Source organism: Oncorhynchus keta, chromosome 22 (assembly GCF_023373465.1).
Source record: "Oncorhynchus keta strain PuntledgeMale-10-30-2019 chromosome 22, Oket_V2, whole genome shotgun sequence".
Lineage (NCBI taxonomy): Eukaryota > Metazoa > Chordata > Actinopteri > Salmoniformes > Salmonidae > Oncorhynchus > Oncorhynchus keta.
The window spans coordinates 58,219,840-58,245,684 of NC_068442.1; the positions used below are offsets into that span (position 1 = coordinate 58,219,840).

Genomic DNA, 25,845 nt, shown 5'->3' on the forward strand with positions numbered 1-25,845 from the left:
TAATTATAACATGGTAGATACTGTACATCTATATAGAACATGGTAGATACTGTACATCTATATAGAACATGGTAGATACTGTACATCTAATTATAACATGGTAGATACTGTACCTCTAATTATAACATGGTAGATACTGTACATCTAATTATAACATGGTAGATACTGTACATCTATATAGAACATGGTAGATACTGTATGTCTAATTATAACATGGTAGATACTGTACATCTAATTAGATCATGGTAGATACTGTACCTCTAATTAAATCATGGTAGATACTGTACATCTAATTATAACATGGTAGATACTGTACATCTAATTATAACATGGTAGATACTGTATCTCTATATAGAACATGGTAGATACTGTACATCTAATTATAACATGGTAGATACTGTACATCTAATTATAACATGGTAGATACTGTACATCTATATAGAACATGGTAGATACTGTACATCTAATTATAACATGGTAGATACTGTACCTCTAATTATAACATGGTAGATACTGTACATCTAATTATAACATAGTAGATACTGTACATCTATATAGAACATGGTAGATACTGTACATCTAATTATAACATGGTAGATACTGTACCTCTAATTAAATCATGGTAGATACTGTACGTCTAATTATAACATGGTAGATACTGTACATCTAATTATAACATGGTAGATACTGTACATCTAATTATAACATGGTAGATACTGTACCTCTAATTATAACATGGTAGATACTGTACATCTAATTATAACATGGTAGATACTGTACATCTATATAGAACATTTACATTTACATTTAAGTCATTTAGCAGACGCTCTTATCCAGAGCGACTTACAAATTGGTGCATAATTATAACATGGTAGATACTGTACCTCTAATTATAACATGGTAGATACTGTACCTCTAATTATAACATGGTAGATACTGTACCTCTAATTATAACATGGTAGATACTGTACCTCTAATTATAACATGGTAGATACTGTACCTCTAATTATAACATGGTAGATACTATACATCTAATTATAACATGGTAGATACTGTACATCTATATAGAACATGGTAGATACTGTACATCTAATTATAACATGGTAGATACTGTACCTCTAATTATAACATGGTAGATATTGTACATCTAATTATAACATGGTAGATACTGTACATCTATATAGAACATGGTAGATACTGTACATCTAATTATAACATGGTAGATACTGTACCTCTAATTATAACATGGTAGATACTGTACATCTAATTATAACATGGTAGATACTGTACATCTAATTATAACATGGTAGATACTGTACCTCTATATAGAACATGGTAGATACTGTACATCTAATTATAACATGGTAGATACTGTACCTCTAATTAAATCATGGTAGATACTGTACGTCTAATTATAACATGGTAGATACTGTACATCTAATTATAACATGGTAGATACTGTACATCTAATTATAACATGGTAGATACTGTACCTCTAATTATAACATGGTAGATACTGTACATCTAATTATAACATGGTAGATACTGTACATCTATATAGAACATTTACATGTACATTTAAGTCATTTAGCAGACGCTCTTATCCAAAGCGACTTACAAATTGGTGCATAATTATAACATGGTAGATACTGTACCTCTAATTATAACATGGTAGATACTGTACCTCTAATTATAACATGGTAGATACTGTACCTCTAATTATAACATGGTAGATACTGTACCTCTAATTATAACATGGTAGATACTGTACCTCTAATTATAACATGGTAGATACTGTACATCTAATTATAACATGGTAGATACTGTACATCTATATAGAACATGGTAGATACTGTACATCTAATTATAACATGGTAGATACTGTACATCTATATAGAACATGGTAGATACTGTACATCTATATAGAACATGGTAGATACTGTACATCTAATTATAACATGGTAGATACTGTACATCTAATTATAACATGGTAGATACTGTACATCTATATAGAACATGGTAGATACTGTATGTCTAATTATAACATGGTAGATACTGTACATCTAATTAGATCATGGTAGATACTGTACCTCTAATTAAATCATGGTAGATACTGTACATCTAATTATAACATGGTAGATACTGTACATCTAATTATAACATGGTAGATACTGTATCTCTATATAGAACATGGTAGATACTGTACATCTAATTATAACATGGTAGATACTGTACCTCTAATTAAATAATGGTAGATACTGTACGTCTAATTATAACATGGTAGATACTGTACATCTAATTATAACATGGTAGATACTGTACATCTAATTATAACATGGTAGATACTGTACATCTATATAGAACATGGTAGATACTGTACATCTAATTATAACATGGTAGATACTGTACCTCTAATTATAACATGGTAGATACTGTACATCTAATTATAACATAGTAGATACTGTACATCTATATAGAACATGGTAGATACTGTACATCTAATTATAACATGGTAGATACTGTACCTCTAATTAAATCATGGTAGATACTGTACGTCTAATTATAACATGGTAGATACTGTACATCTAATTATAACATGGTAGATAGTGTACATCTAATTATAACATGGTAGATACTGTACCTCTAATTATAACATGGTAGATACTGTACATCTAATTATAACATGGTAGATACTGTACCTCTAATTATAACATGGTAGATACTGTACATCTAATTATAACATGGTAGATACTGTACCTCTAATTATAACATGGTAGATACTGTACATCTAATTAAATCATGGTAGATACTGTACGTCTAATTATAACATGGTAGATAGTGTACATCTAATTATAACATGGTAGATACTGTACCTCTAATTATAACATGGTAGATACTGTACCTCTATATAGAACATGGTAGATACTGTACATCTAATTATAACATGGTAGATACTGTACCTCTAATTAAATCATGGTAGATACTGTACGTCTAATTATAACATGGTAGATACTGTACATCTAATTACAACATGGTAGATACTGTACCTCTAATTATAACATGGTAGATACTGTACCTCTAATTATAACATGGTAGATACTGTACGTCTAATTATAACATGGTAGATACTGTACGTCTAATTATAACATGGTAGATACTGTACATCTATATAGAACATGGTAGATACTGTACATCTAATTATAACATGGTAGATACTGTACCTCTAATTATAACATGGTAGATACTGTACATCTAATTATAACATGGTAGATACTGTACATCTATATAGAACATTTACATTTAAGTCATTTAGCAGACGCTCTTATCCAGAGCGACTTACAAATTGGTGCGTAATTATAACATGGTAGATACTGTACCTCTAATTATAACATGGTAGATACTGTACCTCTAATTATAACATGGTAGATACTGTACCTCTAATTATAACATGGTAGATACTGTACATCTAATTATAACATGGTAGATACTGTACATCTATATAGAACATGGTAGATACTGTACATCTAATTATAACATGGTAGATACTGTACCTCTAATTATAACATGGTAGATACTGTACATCTAATTATAACATGGTAGATACTGTACATCTATATAGAACATGGTAGATACTGTACCTCTAATTATAACATGGTAGATACTGTACATCTATATAGAACATGGTAGATACTGTACATCTAATTATAACATGGTAGATACTGTACATCTATATAGAACATGGTAGATACTGTACATCTAATTATAACATGGTAGATACTGTACCTCTAATTATAACATGGTAGATACTGTACATCTAATTATAACATGGTAGATACTGTACATCTATATAGAACATGGTAGATGCTGTACGTCTAATTATAACATGGTAGATACTATACATCTAATTAGATCATGGTAGATACTGTACCTCTAATTAAATCATGGTAGATACTGTACATCTAATTATAACATGGTAGATACTGTACATCTAATTATAACATGGTAGATACTGTATCTCTATATAGAACATGGTAGATACTGTACATCTAATTATAACATGGTAGATACTGTACCTCTAATTAAATCATGGTAGATACTGTACGTCTAATTATAACATGGTAGATACTGTACATCTAATTATAACATGGTAGATACTGTACATCTAATTACAACATGGTAGATACTGTACCTCTAATTATAACATGGTAGATACTGTACATCTAATTATAACATGGTAGATACTGTACATCTATATAGAACATGGTAGATACTGTACATCTAATTATAACATGGTAGATACTGTACCTCTAATTATAACATGGTAGATACTATACATCTAATTATAACATGGTAGATACTGTACATCTATATAGAACATGGTAGATACTGTACATCTAATTATAACATGGTAGATACTGTACCTCTATATAGAACATGGTAGATACTGTACATCTAATTATAACATGGTAGATACTGTACATATAATTATAACATGGTAGATACTGTACATCTAATTATAACATGGTAGATACTGTACATCTAATTATAACATGGTAGATACTATACATCTAATTATAACATGGTAGATACTGTCTTATATCTTTCATTAGATTGTGGCAGATACTGTATCTTTCAATATATTGTGGTAGATACTGTATCTTTCATTAGATTGTGGTAGATACTGTATCTTTCATTAGGTTGTGGTAGATACTGTATCTTTAATTATATTGTGGTAGATACTGTATCTTTCATTAGATTGTGGTAGATACTGTATCTTTAATTAGATTGCGGGAGATACTGTATCTTTAATTAGATTGTGGTAGATACTGTATCTTTCATTAGATTGTGGTAGATACTGTATCTTTCATTAGGTTGTGGTAGATACTGTATCTTTAATTAGATTGTGGTAGATACTGTATCTTTCATTAGATTGTGGTAGATACTGTATCTTTAATTAGATTGTGGTAGATACTGTATCTTTCATTAGATCATGTTAGATACTGTATCTTTAATTAGATCGTTGTAAATTCTGTAACTCTATATCATGGTAGATTATGTACCTCTAATTAGATCATGGTGTAATGTACCTCTAATTAGATCATGTTAGATAATGTACCTCTAATTAGACCATGGTAGATACTGTACCTCTAATTATATCATGGCATAATGTACCTCTAACTAGATGATGGTAGATATAGTACCTCTAATTAGACCATGGTAGATATGTACCTCTAATTAGATCATGGCATAATGTACCTCTAACTAGATTATGGTAGATACTGTATCTCTAATTAGATCATGGCATAATGTACCTCTAACTAGATTATGGTAGATACTGTACCTCTAATTAGACCATGGTAGATACTGTACCTCTAATTATATCATGGCATAATGTACCTCTAACTAGATGATGGTAGATATAGTACCTCTAATTAGACCATGGTAGATACTGTACCTCTAATGACATCTTGATAGATAATGCACCTCTTAGATCATGGTAGATAATGTACCTCTAATTAGATCATCTTCGACACCTCTAATTAGATCATGGTAGATATCTCTAATATGATCATGCCAGATGCTGTAACTCTATTTAGATAATGGTAGATACTGTATATCAAATTAGATCATGGTAGATACTGTATGTCAAATTAGATCATGGTAGATACTGTACCTCTTACTAGGTCATGTTAGATACTCTACCTCTAATTAGATCATGGTATATACTGTACGTCTTAGTAGATCATGGTAAATACTGTACCTCTAATTAGATCAAGGTATATACTGCAACTCTAATTAGTTCTTGATAGATAATTTACCTCTTAATAGATCATGGTAGTTACTGTAGATACCTCTAATTAGATCATTGCATAACGTACCTCTAACTAGATAATGGTAGGTATCTCTAATTCAATAATGCTAGATGCTGTACCTCAAATTAGATCTTGAAAGATAATATACCTCTTATTTGATCATGGCAGATACTGTACCTCTAATTAGATAATGGTAGATAATGTACATTTTATTAGATTTTGTTACACAAAATGGCAGATTCAAAAGAGAGGGAAAGGGAGAGACAAAGTCGTACAGACAGCTGATAACTATGCTCATGGAAATGTGAATACTTTCCACATGAATACTTTTGCACGCCCAATTTTTCCGTTTTTGATTTGTTAAAAAAGTTTGAAATATCCAATAAATGTCGTTCCACTTCACGATTGTGTCCCACTTGTTGTTGATTCTTCACAAAAAAATACAGTTTTATATCTTTATGTTTGAAGCCTGAAATGTGGCAAAAGGTCGCAAAGTTCAAGGGGGCCGAATACTTTCGCAAGGCACTGTACATGTGTATGTCTTTGCTGTCTCTCTCTGGATAAGAGCGTCTGCTAAATGACTTAAATGTAAATGTAAATGTAAAACACTCAATCCATCTACAGGGAGTAATTTGACAGAAAGCCTCTGGTTGTCCACAAGAGGTCACCATGTCCTTTGTAGTTGTAGTAGGGTTCGGAGTGTCTGTGAGAACGGTTCCTCCAGAGGTCTAACCCCCAATTTTCAGCGGGTTCTGTCCATTAGAATAGGGGTATCTATAGTGGTGAGAGTAAATTGTTCTTTGTCTTCTAGTCCTCGGTCAAGTTTACTGCAGACTGAATGTTCCTGTGTAGTCTTCTTTTCTTCTTCGAGAGAGAGTTTCAGAGTTTCTAACCGTTTCGTACCTTTCAGCTCATGCTGTCGGTTACGCTAGTCTATTGTAGAGCTTGAACCATTTTACATGCCTGTAGCAACCCGGCAATGTACAGGTCTCTAGAGATTGAAATTTCTTCACCATTTGTAACATATTCAGCTGGCGTTTCACATAACTGGTCTCCATTGAAATGGCAACCATTCCAGAGTGTGGACTGCTTTCTCATGTTCTCTGGTCAAATGTAAATTTTGTAAGCGAGTCCTTTTATATACTCTGGCAAAAGGGGCATTCCATGATGCCAACATAATGTCTGTGCTCACGTGGATGTGGTCACTGACTGGTTAAAACTTTTATATGAAAAACAATTCCCATTTAGAAGGCTAACATCACATTTAAGCTTCTCGCAAATAGTTTCATATTTAATCATATAAGATCCAGAACATTTAGAAGTAAATCTGTGTCACATTTGCTCCCTCTACGGCCTCTAGGTCACCAGGCTGTTCATAATGGCGCACAACTGTCACCATCGCTATGCGCTCCTGCATGTCGTCAAACTCACCTGGACTCCATCACTTCCCTGATTACCTTCCCTATACATGTCACTATTTGGTTCCTTCCCCAGGTGTCATTGTTTCTGTTTCTATTTCATGTCTGTGTGCTGTTCGAGTTTCTTGTTTTGTATTATGTTCCGTTTATTTATTAAAGCACTCACTCCCTGTTACAGGAATTATATTCCTCTATGTTTTAATACACAATTAAAATGAAACACTGTCAATTCCTAAGAATTTGTAAGACTCTTATTTGTATAGAATGGACAGAGACCAGTCTCAAATATCAACTAACTGCGTTTATTCTCGAGAGTACTGAACATGATACAGTTTACCACAGATTATAAACTGAAAATGACGTCATTAGTTTTCGTAACACCCCGTCTCATCAACCAGCAGTACAATGGCTGTATAGTTCTCAAGCCTTCTCACATCGTCTCTCCCTACTAAGATAATTTACGACGCAAGCCAAGGTCTGCCTGTGTAGATAAGCATTCTAGCCAGTCTGGCTATAAGTTCATTAATTTCTACCAAGGAACAGACAGTCATTGTTCTACTTCTTGATTATATTTACACACATTATATTCAGTACTTGGGTTAAAAGAAAATTCATACATCTATACAGTAACATAATAGTATTCTGATTAGTCAGTCCTGATTGAAATGTATACATAATTAGTCATTATTGATAAAAAAATCCCTTAACACTCCCTGAACTTGTTTACCGACTCTCAGCGCACGTCGTTACAATCTGATAACTGGGAAATATACACATTGAGATACAGTTATGTGGTTATACCATTCTTAATGAGATCACAAAACAACAACTGATCTGACATAATTGGTCTTTCGGTACCCACGGACCATTCCAACTGTTTGGATTACAGAAATATTGTTTCATTATTCAACCTTTTGATGTTACTGTTTTGGCGGGAGGAATCTCCTTGTAACAAAGAGGTTTCTTTCCCCTCTATCCTGCAGAGCCCAAAGGCAGAGTTTCTACAAGGTATTTATGACCGTCATAAAACGGCCAACTTCACCCCTCTCCCCCTCTGAGGGAGAGAGAGGGCACTATAGAGCGGACCCACTGTAACCTGCTCCTTCAGATCTTTACAGGAGAGTCATGACAATACTGTACCTCTAATTAGAACATGGTAGATAGTGTACCTCTTAGATCAGGGTAGATACTGTACCTCTAATTAGAACATGGTAGATAGTGTACCTCTTAGATCAGGGTAGATACTGTACCACTAATTAGAACATGGTAGATAGTGTACCTCTTAGATCAGGGTAGATACTGTACCTCTAATTAGAACATGGTAGATAGTGTACCTCTTAGATCAGGGTAGATACTGTACCTCTAATTAGAACATGGTAGATAGTGTACCTCTTAGATCAGGGTAGATACTCAAATAAGATGGGGGGGCTCACGAGTGATGCAACGGTCTAAGGCACTGCAGACCCTGGTTCGATTCCAGGCTGTATCACAACTGGCTGTGATTGAGAGGCCAATAGGGCAGCGCACAAATGGCCCAGCGTCGTACTGGTTAGGGTTTGGCCCGGGTAGGCCGTCATTGTAAATAAAAATGTGTTCTTAACTGACTTGTCTAGTTAAATTAAATAAATAAAAGATTATAGTAGTTACTGTACCACATCTCTGCCTGGGAAAATGTTATCAACACGTTTCTATGATAATGTTACCATCATGATACCAGCTATAGTTTTATCAACATGATACTAATTAGAGGTTTTCATACTTTTCCGGTCAGTCTGTCAAGCCTACTCTGTGTCTGTCTGTCTGACTCTGGCCTCCTTTCTGTGTCCTATCCATAACCTTGTCCAGGTGGGGATGTTCCATGAACAGCACCCAGAGGACGGAGTCTCTTCTAAAGAAAACCGCATCATCTACAGTGAGTCCATGCCCAGGAGGGTTGGCAGCTTCTATAGAGGTACATGTGACTTATCTCTCTTAGCACATACACAGGGCTACAGCTTCTATAGAGGTACGTGTGACTTAAAACTAAAGCACAAAGTACCAGTGACTCGCTCAATACGGAAGTGGTCAGATGACGCAGATGCTAGGCTACAGGACTGTTTTGCTAGAACAAACTGGAATATTTTCCTGGATTCATCCAATGCTATTGAGGAGTACACCACCTCAGTTGCTGGCTTCATTAGTAAGTGCATCAACAACGTTGTCCCCACAGTGACCGTAAGTACATATCCCAACCAGAATCCATTGATTACAGGCAACATCCGCACCGAGTTAAAGGCTAGAGCTGCCGATTTCAAGGTAGGGGGACACTAATCCGGACGTTTATAAGAAATCCCGCTATGCCCTCAGACGAACCATCAAGCAGGCAATGCGTCAATACAGGACTAAGATTGAATCCTACTTCACCGGCTCTGATGCTCGTCGAATGTGGCAGGGCTTGCAAACTTTTGCGGACTACAAAGGGAAACACAGCCGCTAGCTGCCCAGTGACACGAGCCTACCAGATGAGCTAAGTGCAGTTTATGCTCGTTTTGTGACCAGCAACACTGAAGTATACATGAGAGCACCAGCTGTTCCAGACGGCTGTGTGATCACGCTCTCCGTAGCTGATGTGAGCGACGACCTTTAAATAGGTCGGCATTCACAAAGCCACAGGGCCAGACGGATTACCAGGACATATACTCAAAGCATGCGCGGACCAACTGGTATGTGTCTTCACTGACATTTTCACAGTGGTGGAAATGTACCAAATTGTCATACTTGAGTAAAACTACAGAGAACTTCTTAGAAAATGTTACGGACTTTCAACTCCCTACAAATATTTTCTATGGGGTTGAGATCTGGAGACTGGCTAGGCCACTCCAAGACCTTGAAATGCTTCTTACGAAGCCACTCCTTCGTTGCCCGGGCGGTGTGTTTGGGATCATTGTCATGCTGAAAGACCCAGCCACGTTTCATCTTCAATGCCCTTGCTGATGGAAGGAGGTTTTCACTCAAAATCTCACGATACCATTCTTTCCTTTACACGGATCAGTCGTCCTGGTCCCTTTGCAGAAAAACAGCCCCAAAGCATGATGTTTCCACCCCCATGCTTCACAGTAGGTATGGTATTCTTTGGATGCAACTCAGCATTCTTTGTCCTTCAAACACAACGAGTTGAGTTTTTACCAAAAAGCTATATTTTGGTTTCATCTGACCATATGACATTCTCCCAATCTTCTTTTGGATCATCCAAATGCTCTCTAGCAGACGGGCCTGGACATGTACTGGTTTAAGCAGGGGGACACGCCTGGCACTGCAGGATTTGAGTCCCTGGCGGTGTAGTGTGTTACTGATGGTAGACTTTGTTACTTTGGTCCCAGCTCTCTGCAGGTCATTCACTAGGTCCCCCTGTGTGGTTCTGGGATTTTTGCTCACTGTTCTTGTGATCATTTTGACCCCACGGGGTGAGATCTTGGAGCCCGAGATTGAGGGAGATTATCAGTGGTCTTGTATGTCTTCCATTTCCTAATAATTGCTCCCACAGTTGATTTCTTCAAACCAAGCTGCTTACCTATTGCAGATTCAGTCTTCCCAGCCTGGTGCAGGTCTACAATTTTGTTTCTGGTGTCCTTTGACAGCTCTTTGGTCTTGGCCATAGTGGAGTTTGGAGTGTGACTGTTTGAGATTGTGGACAGGTGTCTTTTATACTGATAACAAGTTCAAACAGGTGCCATTAATACAGGTAACGAGTGGAGGACAGAGGAGCCTCTGAAAGAAGAAGTTACAGGTCTGTGAGAGCCAGAAATCTTGCTTGTTTGTAGGTGACCAAATACTTATTTTCCACCATAATTTGCAAATAAATTCATTAAAAATCCTACAATGTGATTTTCTGGATTTTTTTTCTCATTTTGTCTGTCATAGTTGAAGTGTACCTATGATGAAAATTACAGGCCTCTCTCATCTTTTTAAGTGGGAGAACATGCACAATTGTTGGCTGACTAAATACTTTTTTGCCCCACTGTATATAGCCTTGTTATTTTTATGTAATTTTCTTGTTACCTTTTATTTCATTTCTTACTTTAGTTTATTTAGTAAATATTTTCTTAACTCTATTTCTTGAACTGCATTGTTGGTTAAGGGCTAGTAGGTAAGCATTTCACGGTATTCGGCAAATGTGACAAATCCGATTTGATTTGCTCTATATGTTATTAGTCTACTATAGTTCGAGTCTGTTTGTTGGTTGGTTGCAGTCTCTCCCTCCCTGCACCCTGTGTCACTCGCTCACGGTACGGCCCCACCCTGCCTGCTCTTTCCCCCTTACTCTCTCTCCCCTACTCTCTCTCTCCCACCCTCCTCTAGCTTTTTATCAGCTCCGGTTAATAAAGTAGCTTTAAAAATACTTTTCTGCTGCTTCCCTCTCGGATCGGATCTGGATCCGACCAGTCTATACGGAATTGTTATCCTTGGCTCCGTTTGGAGCATGTCTCTATATTTTGAAAATGTATTTATGCATATTGGGTTCGAGTAGAAAAGCCCTAGGTCCATTTCGCAACGGGTCCATCTTTTTGGACCGATGAAGTCCTCTACTATGTATCTATAACCTGTAGTGTTTCCTTATGTGTCTCTAATGTTTTGTGGAGTTTACTATGTTGTTATGTTGTTGCTCCACAGTGCCGTCCCCACGGCCAGATAACGGAGGTCAGGGCAGCAGGGGGACAGGAGGGGGGGCAGTGGACGGAAGCACCTTGACCAACCATCCCAAACGCCAGCCGGCCTTTGACCCCTGGTGAGTCACTAGAGAGGCTTCATTCAAATGACACCTTTTTCCCTATATTAGGGTTGGGCAACTAGAAGACGCTTTTGGGGGGTGGGGGGCTCATCTTACTGTTACGAGTTAGAATAGTGGAATACACAAGGTGCAATTTTGAAATTTGGTTGTGCATGAGCAGTTTCTCTTGTTATGTCTGTCACTGAAAGTCACTAAACTGTAAGTCAGTTAACATTTTTTAGATTGGTAAATTAGTCTAGCGGCCAGCTATCTAAACTTCAAATTACTGTCCGCGGGGGCCCCAATTGATTTTGTTAGTCAATCTCACTCGGATATCATGTTAAAAATAGCTAATATTTCTCTCCACCCGATGGCAAAATGTGTAGAATTGCAGGAAATGCATTATAAAATTGCCAAATCTTCTCTCGGCACATAACAAAATGAGTAGAATTGCAGTTATACATTTGCAAAATCTTCTCTCTGCCTCATTGCAAAATGAGTAGAATCACATGAAATTTCAATCAAATTTAAAAGTCTTCTCTTCACCGGATGGCAACATTTGTAGAATTGCATGAAATTAGTTTTAAAAAGTCAAAAATCTTCTCTCAGCCCATGTCAAAACAAGTAGAATGAGTAGAATTGTATATAAGTAGTTATAAAATTGCTACACCTTCTCTTTGACAAAATTAGTAGACTTGCGATTAAATTTTTTATGAAATTGTTGTCTTCTCTCCATCCTGTTGTAAAATGAGTAGAAGTGCATGAAATGTGTTACTAAATCTTCTCTCCGCCCATGTCAAAATGAGTAGAATTGCATGAAATGAGTTTTACATTTGCTAAATATTTTCTCTGCCTCATTGCCACATGAGTAGAATCACATGAAATTATTTATAAAATTTCTAAATCTTCTCTCTGCTCTGTTGTAAAATGAATAGAATTGTTTGAAATTAGTAAAATAATTTCTAAATATTCTCTCCATTCCATTATAAAAATGAGTAAAATTGCATGCAATTATTTATAAAATTGCCAAATCTTTTCTCCTCTCCATGGCAAAATGAGTAAATTACATGAAATGTGTTATACATTTGCTAAATCTTCTCTCTGCCCCATGGCAAAGTGAGTAGAATTGCATGGAATTTGTTATAAAATTGCTAAATCTTCTCTTCACCGGATGGCAAAATGAGTAGAATTGTATGTGATTAGCTATAAATTTGCTACATCTTCTCTCCCGCCCCATTGCAAAATGAGTAAAATTGAATGAGATTTCTTGTGAAATTCCAAAATCGTCTCTCCACCCCATGGCAAAATGAGTAGAATTGCACATAATTAGTTATAAAATGCTACATCTTCTGTGTAAAAAAATTGCCACATCTCCTTGCTGTCTCATTGTAAAATGAATAGAAATGAATGTAATCCTGCTAAATGGCACCGACAGAGATGGTCGCCTTGCTTCGCGTTCTTAGGAAACTATGGAGTATTTTTTTTATTATGTGTTATTTCTTACATAGTTACTCCAGGAAATCTTAAGTCTTATTACATACAGCCGGGAAGAACTATTGGATATAAGAGCAACTCGCCAATGTCCAGTCTCTTGACAACAAGGTAGATGAAATTCGAGCAAGGGTTGCCTTCCAGAGAGACAGAGATTGTAACATTCTCTGTTTCACGGAAACATGGCTCACTCTGGATATGTTGTTGGAATTGGTACAGCCACCGGGCTTCTCCATGTATCACGCCGACAGAGATAAACACTTCTCTGAGAAGAGGAAGGGTGGGGGTGTATATTTTATGATTAACGACTCATGGTGTAATCATAACAACATACAGGAACTGAAGTGCTTTTGCTCACCCGACCTAGAATTCCTTACAATCAAATGCCAGCCATTTTACCTACCATTTTACCTACCATTTGATTTGATCTCATAAAATTGCTAAATCTTCTCTCAGTCCCATGGCAAAATGAGTATAATTGCATAAAATTAGTTAACAAATTGCTAAATATTATTTCCATCTCATGGCAAAATGACTAGAATTGTATGAAATGTATAAAAAATGCTAAATGAGTAGAATTGCATGAAATTTGTTTTATCATTTCTGAATGTTCCTTCCGGGAGTAATGCAGTAGTAGCTTATCCCCGAGGGGTATAATACAGTGTCTTCAGAAAGTATTCACACACCCTTTTCCACATTTTGTTGTGTTACAGACTGAATTTAAAATGGACTGCATTTTGATATTTTGTCACTGACCTACACAGAATACCCAATCATATCAAAGTGTATTTATGTTTTTCATTTCATTTAGATTCATTCAAAATGAAAAGCTGAAATGTCTTGTATTCAGCCCCTTTGTTATGGCAAGCCTAAATACATTAATTTGCTTAACAAGTCACATAATATGGTGCATGGATTCACTCTGTGTGCAATAATAGTGTTTAACATGATTTTGTTTATGATTACCACATCCCTGTACCCCACATATACAATTATCTGTAAGGTCCCTCAGTCGAGCAGTGAATTTCAAACACAGATTCAACCACACAGATCAGGGAGGTTTTCCAATGCCTTGCAAAGAAGGGCAACTATTTGTAGATGGTAACATTTTTAAAAAGCATACATTGAATATATCTTTGAGCATGGTGAAGTTACTAATTACACTTTCGATGGTGTATCAATACACCCAGTCACTACAAAGATACAAGCGTCCTTCTTAAGTCAGTTGCCGGAGAGGAAGGAAACCATTCATGGATTTCACCATGAGGCCAATGGTGACTTTAAAACAGTTACAGAATTTTATGGCTGTGATAGGAGAAAACTGAGGATGGGACCAACAACATTGTAGTTACTCCACAATACTAACGTAAATCTACGCTGGAGTTGCTTACCAAGAAGACAATAAATGTTGCTGAGTGGCCGAGTTACAGATTTGACTTAAATCTACTTGAATATCGATGGCAAGACCTGGAAATGGTTGTCTAGCAATGATCAACAATGAATTTGACATTGCTGGAAGTAATTTGAAAAGAACAATCGGCAAATGTTGCACAATCCAGGTTTGGAAGGTTCTTAGAGACTTACCAAGAAAGACTCACAGCTGTAATCACTGCCAAAAGTGCTTCCACAAAGTATTTACTCAGGGGTTTGATACTTGTGTAAATGAGATATTTCTGTATTTCATTCTCAATAAATGAGCAAAAAAATGTCTAAAAACATGTTTTGACTTTGTCATTATGGGGTATTGTGTGAAGATGGGCGAGTTTTTTTTTTCATCCATTTTGAATTCAGAATGTAACACAACAAAAGTTAGAGTACATTACAGCTTGGACTGTTCCTTCATTAGAGTCCTCAAGTCTGTCCAGTTACATTACAGCTTGGACTGTTCCTTCATTAGAGTCCTCAAGTCTGTCCAGTTAGTGTACATTACAACTTGGACTGTTCCTTCATTAGAGTCCTCAAGTCTGTCCAGTTACATTACAGCTTGGACTGTTCCTTCATTAGAGTCCTCAAGTCTGTCCAGTTAGTGTACATTACAACTTGGACTGTTCCTTCATTAGAGTCCTCAAGTCTGTCCAGTTACATTACAGCTTGGACTGTTCCTTCATTAGAGTCCTCAAGTCTGTCCAGTTAGTGTACATTACAACTTGGACTGTTCCTTCATTAGAGTCCTCAAGTCTGTCCAGTTACATTACAGCTTGGAATGTTCCTTCATTAGAGTCCTCAAGTCTGTCCAGTTACATTACATATTGGACTGTTCCTTCATTAGAGTCCTCAAGTCTGTCCAGTTAGTGTACATTACAGCTTTGACTGTCCCTTCATTAGAGTCCTCAAGTCTGTCCAGTTACATTACAGCTTGGACTGTTCCTTCATTAGAGTCCTCAAGTATGTCCAGTTACATTACAGCTTGGACTGTTCCTTCATTAGAGTCCTCAAGTCTGTCCAGTTACATTACATATTGGACTGTTCCTTCATTAGAGTCCTCAAGTCTGTCCAGTTAGTGTACATTACAGCTTTGACTGTTCCTTTATTAGAGTCCTCAAGTCTGTCCAGTTACATTACAGCTTGGACTGTTCCTTCATTAGAGTCCTCAAGTCAGTCTAGTTACATTACAGCTTGGACTGTTCCTTCATTAGAGTCCTCAAGTCTGTCCAGTTACCTTACATCTTGGACTGTTCCTTCATTAGAGTCCTCAAGTCTGTCCAGTTAGTGTACATTACAGCTTTGACTGTTCCTTCATTCGAGTCTTCAAGTCTGTCCAGTTACATTACAGCTTGGACTGGTCCTTCATTCGAGTCTTCAAGTCTGTCCAGTTACATTACAGCTTGGACTGGTCCTTCATTAGAGTCCTCAAGTCTGTCCAGTTACATTAGAGCTTGGACTGTTCCTTCATTAGAGTCCTCAAGTTTGTCCAGTTACATTACAGCTTGGACTGTTCATTCATTAGAGCTTGGACTGTTCCTTCATTAGAGTCCTCAAGTCTGTCCAGTTAGAGTACATTGCAGCTTGGACTGTTCCTTCATTAGAGTCCTCAAGTCTGTCCAGTTACATTACATCTTGGACTGTTCCTTCATTAGAGTCCTCAAGTCTGTCCAGTTACATTACAGCTTGGACTGTTCCTTCATTAGAGTCCTCAAGTATGTCCAGTTACATTACAGCTTGGACTGTTCCTTCATTAGAGTCCTCAAGTCTGTCCATTACATATTGTGTTCCTTCATTAGAGTCCTCAAGTCTGTCCAGTTAGTGTACATTACAGCTTTGACTGTTCCTTCATTAGAGTCCTCAAGTCTGTCCAGTTACATTACAGCTTGGACTGTTCCTTCATTAGAGTCCTCAAGTCTGTCCAGTTACATTACAGCTTGGACTGTTCCTTCATTAGAGTCCTCAAGTCTGTCCAGTTACATTACATCTTGGACTGTTCCTTCATTAGAGTCCTCAAGTCTGTCCAGTTAGTGTACATTACAGCTTTGACTGTTCCTTCATTCGAGTCTTCAAGTCTGTCCAGTTACATTACAGCTTGGACTGGTCCTTCATTAGAGTCCTCAAGTCTGTCCAGTTACATTACAGCTTGGACTGTTCCTTCATTAGAGTCCTCAAGTCTGTCCAGTTACATTACAGCTTGGACTGTTCCTTCATTAGAGTCCTCAAGTCTGTCCAGTTACATTACAGCTTGGACTGTTCATTCATTAGAGCTTGGACTGTTCCTTCATTAGAGTCCTCAAGTCTGTCCAGTTAGAGTACATTGCAGCTTGGACTGTTCCTTCATTAGAGTCCTCAAGTCTGTCCAGTTACATTACATCTTGGACTGTTCCTTCATTAGAGTCCTCAAGTCTGTCCAGTTACATTACAGCTTGGACTGTTCCTTCATTAGAGTCCTCAAGTCTGTCCAGTTACATTACAGCTTGGACTGTTCCTTCATTAGAGTCCTCAAGTCTGTCCAGTTACATTACATCTTGGACTGTTCCTTCATTAGAGTCCTCAAGTCTGTCCAGTTAGTGTACATTACAGCTTTGACTGTTCCTTTATTAGAGTCCTCAAGTCTGTCCAGTTACATTACAGCTTGGACTGTTCCTTCATTAGAGTCCTCAAGTCTGTCCAGTTACATTACAGTTGGACTGTTCCTTCATTAGAGTCCTCAAGTCTGTGTTACTGTTCCTTCATTAGAGTCCTCAAGTCTGTCCAGTTAGTGTACATTACAGCTTTGACTGTTCCTTCATTAGAGTCTTCAAGTCTGTCCAGTTACATTACAGCTTGGACTGTTCCTTCATTAGAGTCCTCAAGTCTGTCCAGTTACATTAGAGCTTGGACTGTTCCTTCATTAGAGTCCTCAAGTCTGTCCAGTTACATTACAGCTTGGACTGTTCCATTCACTGTTCCTTCATTAGAGTCCTCAAGTCTGTCCAGTTAGAGTACATTGCAGCTTGGACTGTTCCTTCATTAGAGTCCTCAAGTCTGTCCAGTTACATTACATCTTGGACTGTTCCTTCATTAGAGTCCTCAAGTCTGTCCAGTTACATTACAGCTTGGACTGTTCCTTCATTAGAGTCCTCAAGTCTGTCCAGTTACAATAGAGCTTGGACTGTTCCTTCATTAGAGTCCTCAAGTCTGTCCAGTTACATTACAGCTTGGACTGTTCCTTCATTAGAGTCCTCAAGTCTGTCCAGTTACATTACAGCTTGGACTGTTCCTTCATTAGAGTCCTCAAGTCTGTCCAGTTACATTACAGCTTGGACTGTTCCTTCATTAGAGTCCTCAAGTCTGTCCAGTTACATTAGAGCTTGGACTGTTCCTTCATTAGAGTCCTCAAGTCTGTCCAGTTAGTGTACATTACAGCTTTGACTGTTCCTTCATTAGAGTCCTCAAGTCTGTCCAGTTACATTACAGCTTGGACTGTTCCTTCATTAGAGTCCTCAAGTCTGTCCAGTTACATTACAGCTTGGACTGTTCCTTCATTAGAGTCCTCAAGTCTGTCCAGTTACATTACAGCTTGGACTGTTCCTTCATTAGAGTCCTCAAGTCTGTCCAGTTACATTACAGCTTGGACTGTTCCTTCATTAGAGTCCTCAAGTCTGTCCAGTTACATTACAGCTTGGACTGTTCCTTCATTAGAGTCCTCAAGTCTGTCCAGTTACATTACAGCTTGGACTGTTCCTTCATTAGAGTCCTCAGGTCTGTCCAGTTACATTACAGCTTGGACTGTTCCTTCATTAGAGTCCTCAAGTCTGTCCAGTTACATTAGAGCTTGGACTGTTCCTTCATTAGAGTCCTCAAGTCTGTCCAGTTAGTGTACATTACAGCTTTGACTGTTCCTTCATTCGAGTCTTCAAGTCTGTCCAGTTACATTACAGCTTGGACTGGTCCTTCATTAGAGTCCTCAAGTCTGTCCAGTTACATTACAGCTTGGACTGTTCCTTCATTAGAGTCCTCAAGTCTGTCCAGTTACATTACAGCTTGGACTGTTCCTTCATTAGAGTCCTCAAGTCTGTCCAGTTACATTACAGCTTGGACTGTTCCTTCATTAGAGTCCTCAAGTCTGTCCAGTTACATTACAGCTTGGACTGTTCCTTCATTAGAGTCCTCAAGTCTGTCCAGTTACATTACATCTTGGACTGTTCCTTCATTAGAGTCCTCAAGTCTGTCCAGTTAGAGTACATTACAGCTTGGACTGTTCCTTCATTAGAGTCCTCAAGTCTGTCCAGTTACATTACAGCTTGGACTGTTCCTTCATTAGAGTCCTCAAGTCTGTCCAGTTAGAGTACATTACAGCTTGGACTGTTCCTTCATTAGAGTCCTCAAGTCTGTCCAGTTACATTACAGCTTGGACTGTTCCTTCATTAGAGTCCTCAAGTCTGTCCAGTTAGCTTGGAGTTCCTTCATTAGAGTCCTCAAGTCTGTCCAGTTACATTACAGCTTGGACTGTTCCTTCATTAGAGTCCTCAAGTCTGTCCAGTTACATTACAGCTTGGACTGTTCCTTCATTAGAGTCCTCAAGTCTGTCCAGTTACATTACAGCTTGACTGTTCCTTCATTAGAGTCCTCAAGTCTGTCCAGTTACATTACAGCTTGGACTGTTCCTTCATTAGAGTCCTCAAGTCTGTCCAGTTACATTACAGCTTGGACTGTTCCTTCATTAGAGTCCTCAAGTCTGTCCAGTTACATTACATCTTGGACTGTTCCTTCATTAGAGTCCTCAAGTCTGTCCTTCATTACAGACTGTTCCTTCATTAGAGTCCTGTCCAGTTACATTACAGCTTGGACTGTTCCTTCATTAGAGTCCTCAAGTCTGTCCAGTTACAATAGAGCTTGGACTGTTCCTTCATTAGAGTCCTCAAGTCTGTCCAGTTAGTGTACATTACAGCTTTGACTGTTCCTTCATTAGAGTCCTCAAGTCTGTCCAGTTACATTACAGCTTGGACTGTTCCTTCATTAGAGTCCTCAAGTCTGTCCAGTTACATTACAGCTTGGACTGTTCCTTCATTAGAGTCCTCAAGTCTGTCCAGTTACATTACAGCTTGGACTGTTCCTTCATTAGAGTCCTCAAGTCTGTCCAGTTAGTGTACATTACAGCTTTGACTGTTCCTTCATTAGAGTCCTCAAGTCTGTCCAGTTACATTACAGCTTGGACTGTTCCTTCATTAGAGTCCTCAAGTCTGTCCAGTTACATTAGAGCTTGGACTGTTCCTTCATTAGAGTCCTCAAGTCTGTCCAGTTACATTACAGCTTGGACTGTTCATTCATTAGAGCTTGGACTGTTCCTTCATTAGAGTCCTCAAGTCTGTCCAGTTAGAGTACATTGCAGCTTGGACTGTTCCTTCATTAGAGTCCTCAAGTCTGTCCAGTTACATTACATCTTGGACTGTTCCTTCATTAGAGTCCTCAAGTCTGTCCAGTTACATTACAGCTTGGACTGTTCCTTCATTAGAGTCCTCAAGTCTGTCCAGTTACAATAGAGCTTGGACTGTTCCTTCATTAGAGTCCTCAAGTCTGTCCAGTTACATTACAGCTTGGACTGTTCCTTCATTAGAGTCCTCAAGTCTGTCCAGTTACATTACAGCTTGGACTGTTCCTTCATTAGAGTCCTCAGGTCTGTCCAGTTACATTACAGCGTGGACTGTTCCTTCATTAGAGTCCTCAAGTCTGTCCAGTTACATTAGAGCTTGGACTGTTCCTTCATTAGAGTCCTCAAGTCTGTCCAGTTAGTGTACATTACAGCTTTGACTGTTCCTTCATTCGAGTCTTCAAGTCTGTCCAGTTACATTACAGCTTGGACTGGTCCTTCATTAGAGTCCTCAAGTCTGTCCAGTTACATTACAGCTTGGACTGTTCCTTCATTAGAGTCCTCAAGTCTGTCCAGTTACATTACATCTTGGACTGTTCCTTCATTAGAGTCCTCAAGTCTGTCCAGTTACATTACAGCTTGGACTGTTCCTTCATTAGAGTCCTCAAGTCTGTCCAGTTACATTACAGCTTGGACTGTTCCTTCATTAGAGTCCTCAAGTCTGTCCAGTTACATTACAGCTTGGACTGTTCCTTCATTAGAGTCCTCAGGTCTGTCCAGTTACATTACAGCTTGGACTGTTCCTTCATTAGAGTCCTCAAGTCTGTCCAGTTACATTAGAGCTTGGACTGTTCCTTCATTAGAGTCCTCAAGTCTGTCCAGTTAGTGTACATTACAGCTTTGACTGTTCCTTCATTCGAGTCTTCAAGTCTGTCCAGTTACATTACAGCTTGGACTGTTCCTTCATTAGAGTCCTCAAGTCTGTCCAGTTACATTACAGCTTGGACTGTTCCTTCATTAGAGTCCTCAAGTCTGTCCAGTTACATTACAGCTTGGACTGTTCCTTCATTAGAGTCCTCAAGTCTGTCCAGTTACATTACAGCTTGGACTGTTCCTTCATTAGAGTCCTCAAGTCTGTCCAGTTACATTACAGCTTGGACTGTTCCTTCATTAGAGTCCTCAAGTCTGTCCAGTTACATTACATCTTGGACTGTTCCTTCATTAGAGTCCTCAAGTCTGTCCGGTTAGTGTACATTACAGCTTGGACTGTTCCTTCATTAGAGTCCTCAAGTCTGTCCAGTTACATTACAGCTTGGACTGTTCCTTCATTAAAGTCCTCAAGTCTGTCCAGTTAGAGTACATTACAGCTTGGACTGTTCCTTCATTAGAGTCCTCAAGTCTGTCCAGTTACATTACAGCTTGGACTGTTCCTTCATTAGAGTCCTCAAGTCTGTCCAGTTACATTACAGCTTGGACTGTTCCTTCATTAGAGTCCTCAAGTCTGTCCAGTTACATTACATCTTGGACTGTTCCTTCATTAGAGTCCTCAAGTCTGTCCAGTTACATTACAGCTTGGACTGTTCCTTCATTAGAGTCCTCAAGTCTGTCCAGTTAGTGTACATTACAGCTTTGACTGTTCCTTCATTAGAGTCCTCAAGTCTGTCCAGTTACATTACAGCTTGGACTGTTCCTTCATTAGAGTCCTCAAGTCTGTCCAGTTACATTACAGCTTGGACTGTTCCTTCATTAGAGTCCTCAAGTCTGTCCAGTTACCAGTTACTGTTCCTTCATTAGAGTCCTCAAGTCTGTCCAGTTACATTACAGCTTGGACTGTTCCTTCATTAGAGTCCTCAAGTCTGTCCAGTTACATTACAGCTTGGACTGTTCCTTCATTAGAGTCCTCAAGTCTGTCCAGTGTACATTACAGCTTGGACTGTTCCTTCATTAGAGTCCTCAAGTCTGTCCAGTTACATTACAGCTTGGACTGTTCCTTCATTAAAGTCCTCAAGTCTGTCCAGTTAGAGTACATTACAGCTTGGACTGTTCCTTCATTAGAGTCCTCAAGTCTGTCCAGTTACATTACAGCTTGGACTGTTCCTTCATTAGAGTCCTCAAGTCTGTCCAGTTACATTACAGCTTGGACTGTTCCTTCATTAGAGTCCTCAAGTCTGTCCAGTTACATTACATCTTGGACTGTTCCTTCATTAGAGTCCTCAAGTCTGTCCAGTTACATTACAGCTTGGACTGTTCCTTCATTAGAGTCCTCAAGTCTGTCCAGTTAGTGTACATTACAGCTTTGACTGTTCCTTCATTAGAGTCCTCAAGTCTGTCCAGTTACATTACAGCTTGGACTGTTCCTTCATTTGAGTCCTCAGTTCTGTCCAGTTACATTACAGCTTGGACTGTTCCTTCATTAGAGTCCTCAAGTCTGTCCAGTTACATTACAGCTTGGACTGTTCCTTCATTAGAGTCCTCAAGTCTGTCCAGTTACATTACAGCTTGGACTGTTCCTTCATTAGAGTCCTCAAGTCTGTCCAGTTACATTAGAGCTTGGACTGTTCCTTCATTAGAGTCCTCAAGTCTGTCCAGTTAGAGTACATTGCAGCTTGGACTGTTCCTTCATTAGAGTCCTCAAGTCTGTCCAGTTACATTACATCTTGGACTGTTCCTTCATTAGAGTCCTCAAGTCTGTCCAGTTACATTACAGCTTGGACTGTTCCTTCATTAGAGTCCTCAAGTCTGTCCAGTTACATTAGAGCTTGGACTGTTCCTTCATTAGAGTCCTCAAGTCTGTCCAGTTAGAGTACATTGCAGCTTGGACTGTTCCTTCATTAGAGTCCTCAAGTCTGTCCAGTTACATTACAGCTTGGACTGTTCCTTCATTAGAGTCCTCAAGTCTGTCCAGTTAGTGTACATTACATCTTGGACTGTTCCTTCATTAGAGTCCTCAAGTCTGTCCAGTTTGTGTACATTACAGCTTGGAATGTTCCTTCATTAGAGTCCTCAAGTCTGTCCAGTTACATTACAGCTTGGACTGTTCCTTCATTAGAGTCCTCAAGTATGTCCAGTTAGAGTACATTACAGCTTGGACTGTTCCTTCATTAGAGTCCTCAAGTCTGTCCAGTTACATTACAGCTTGGACTGTTCCTTCATTAGAGTCCTCAAGTCTGTCCAGTTACATTACAGCTTGGACTGTTCCTTCATTAGAGTCCTCAAGTCTGTCCAGTTACATTACAGCTTGGACTGTTCCTTCATTAGAGTCCTCAAGTCTGTCCAGTTACATTACAGCTTGGACTGTTCATTCATTAGAGCTTGGACTGTTCCTTCATTAGAGTCCTCAAGTCTGTCCAGTTAGAGTACATTACAGCTTGGACTGTTCCTTCATTAGAGTCCTCAAGTCTGTCCAGTTACATTACAGCTTGGACTGTTCCTTCATTAGAGTCCTCAAGTCTGTCCAGTTACATTACAGCTTGGACTGTTCCTTCATTAGAGTCCTCATCTGTCCAGTTAGCATTACAGCTTTGACTGTTCCTTCATTAGAGTCCTCAAGTCTGTCCAGTTACATTACAGCTTGGACTGTTCCTTCATTTGAGTCCTCAGGTCTGTCCAGTTACATTACAGCTTGGACTGTTCCTTCATTAGAGTCCTCAAGTCTGTCCAGTTACATTAGCTTTGGACTGTTCCTTCATTAGAGTCCTCAAGTCTGTCCAGTTACATTACAGCTTGGACTGTTCCTTCATTAGAGTCCTCAAGTCTGTCCAGTTACATTAGAGCTTGGACTGTTCCTTCATTAGAGTCCTCAAGTCTGTCCAGTTAGAGTACATTGCAGCTTGGACTGTTCCTTCATTAGAGTCCTCAAGTCTGTCCAGTTACATTACATCTTGGACTGTTCCTTCATTAGAGTCCTCAAGTCTGTCCAGTTACATTACAGCTTGGACTGTTCCTGTTCCTTCATTAGAGTCCTCAAGTCTGTCCAGTTAGAGTACATTGCAGCTTGGACTGTTCCTTCATTAGAGTCCTCAAGTCTGTCCAGTTACATTAGAGCTTGGACTGTTCCTTCATTAGAGTCCTCAAGTCTGTCCAGTTACATTACAGCTTGGACTGTTCCTTCATTAGAGTCCTCAAGTCTGTCCAGTTACATTACAGCTTGGACTGTTCCTTCATTAGAGTCCTCAAGTCTGTCCAGTTACATTACATCTTGGACTGTTCCTTCATTAGAGTCCTCAAGTCTGTCCAGTTACATTACAGCTTGGACTGTTCATTCATTAGAGCTTGGACTGTTCCTTCATTAGAGTCCTCAAGTCTGTCCAGTTAGAGTACATTGCAGCTTGGACTGTTCCTTCATTAGAGTCCTCAAGTCTGTCCAGTTACATTACATCTTGGACTGTTCCTTCATTAGAGTCCTCAAGTCTGTCCAGTTACATTACAGCTTGGACTGTTCCTTCATTAGAGTCCTCAAGTCTGTCCAGTTAGTGTACATTACAGCTTTGACTGTTCCTTCATTAGAGTCCTCAAGTCTGTCCAGTTACATTACAGCTTGGACTGTTCCTTCATTTGAGTCCTCAGGTCTGTCCAGTTACATTACAGCTTGGACTGTTCCTTCATTAGAGTCCTCAAGTCTGTCCAGTTACATTAGAGCTTGGACTGTTCCTTCATTAGAGTCCTCAAGTCTGTCCAGTTACATTACAGCTTGGACTGTTCCTTCATTAGAGTCCTCAAGTCTGTCCAGTTACATTACAGCTTGGACTGTTCCTTCATTAGAGTCCTCAAGTCTGTCCAGTTACATTACAGCTTGGACTGTTCCTTCATTAGAGTCCTCAAGTCTGTCCAGTTACATTACATCTTGGACTGTTCCTTCATTAGAGTCCTCAAGTCTGTCCAGTTACATTACAGCTTGGACTGTTCATTCATTAGAGCTTGGACTGTTCCTTCATTAGAGTCCTCAAGTCTGTCCAGTTAGAGTACATTGCAGCTTGGACTGTTCCTTCATTAGAGTCCTCAAGTCTGTCCAGTTACATTACAGCTTGGACTGTTCCTTCATTAGAGTCCTCAAGTCTGTCCAGTTAGTGTACATTACAGCTTTGACTGTTCCTTCATTAGAGTCCTCAAGTCTGTCCAGTTACATTACAGCTTGGACTGTTCCTTCATTTGAGTCCTCAGGTCTGTCCAGTTACATTACAGCTTGGACTGTTCCTTCATTAGAGTCCTCAAGTCTGTCCAGTTACATTAGAGCTTGGACTGTTCCTTCATTAGAGTCCTCAAGTCTGTCCAGTTACATTACAGCTTGGACTGTTCCTTCATTAGAGTCCTCAAGTCTGTCCAGTTACATTAGAGCTTGGACTGTTCCTTCATTAGAGTCCTCAAGTCTGTCCAGTTAGAGTACATTGCAGCTTGGACTGTTCCTTCATTAGAGTCCTCAAGTCTGTCCAGTTACATTACATCTTGGACTGTTCCTTCATTAGAGTCCTCAAGTCTGTCCAGTTACATTACAGCTTGGACTGTTCATTCATTAGAGCTTGGACTGTTCCTTCATTAGAGTCCTCAAGTCTGTCCAGTTAGAGTACATTGCAGCTTGGACTGTTCCTTCATTAGAGTCCT

The 25,845-nt window shown here is 38.8% G+C and overlaps 1 protein-coding gene and 1 long non-coding RNA gene across 13 annotated transcripts in view; one reads left to right on the forward strand and one right to left on the reverse strand.

Annotated features, from left to right (window-relative positions):
- Positions 1-1,945, reverse strand: part of LOC127910805 (uncharacterized) — a 31,951-nt gene extending 30,006 nt beyond the window's left edge. For 6 of the 9 annotated variants that reach the window (XR_008076250.1, XR_008076254.1, XR_008076247.1 and 3 more), the window contains exon 1: positions 781-985. This is a non-coding gene — a long non-coding RNA (uncharacterized LOC127910805). The other 3 variants (XR_008076249.1, XR_008076253.1, XR_008076252.1) reach the window with 3 other exon arrangements.
- Positions 1-25,845, forward strand: part of LOC118382419 (cyclin-dependent kinase-like 5) — a 248,731-nt gene that overhangs the window by 174,173 nt on the left and 48,713 nt on the right. For all 4 annotated transcript variants that reach the window (XM_052475786.1, XM_052475787.1, XM_052475788.1 and 1 more), the window contains exons 12-13: positions 9,077-9,182; positions 11,882-11,996. In XM_052475786.1, the coding sequence (XP_052331746.1) occupies positions 9,077-9,182; positions 11,882-11,996 (221 nt within the window). The remainder of the gene's footprint in view (positions 1-9,076; positions 9,183-11,881; positions 11,997-25,845) is intronic.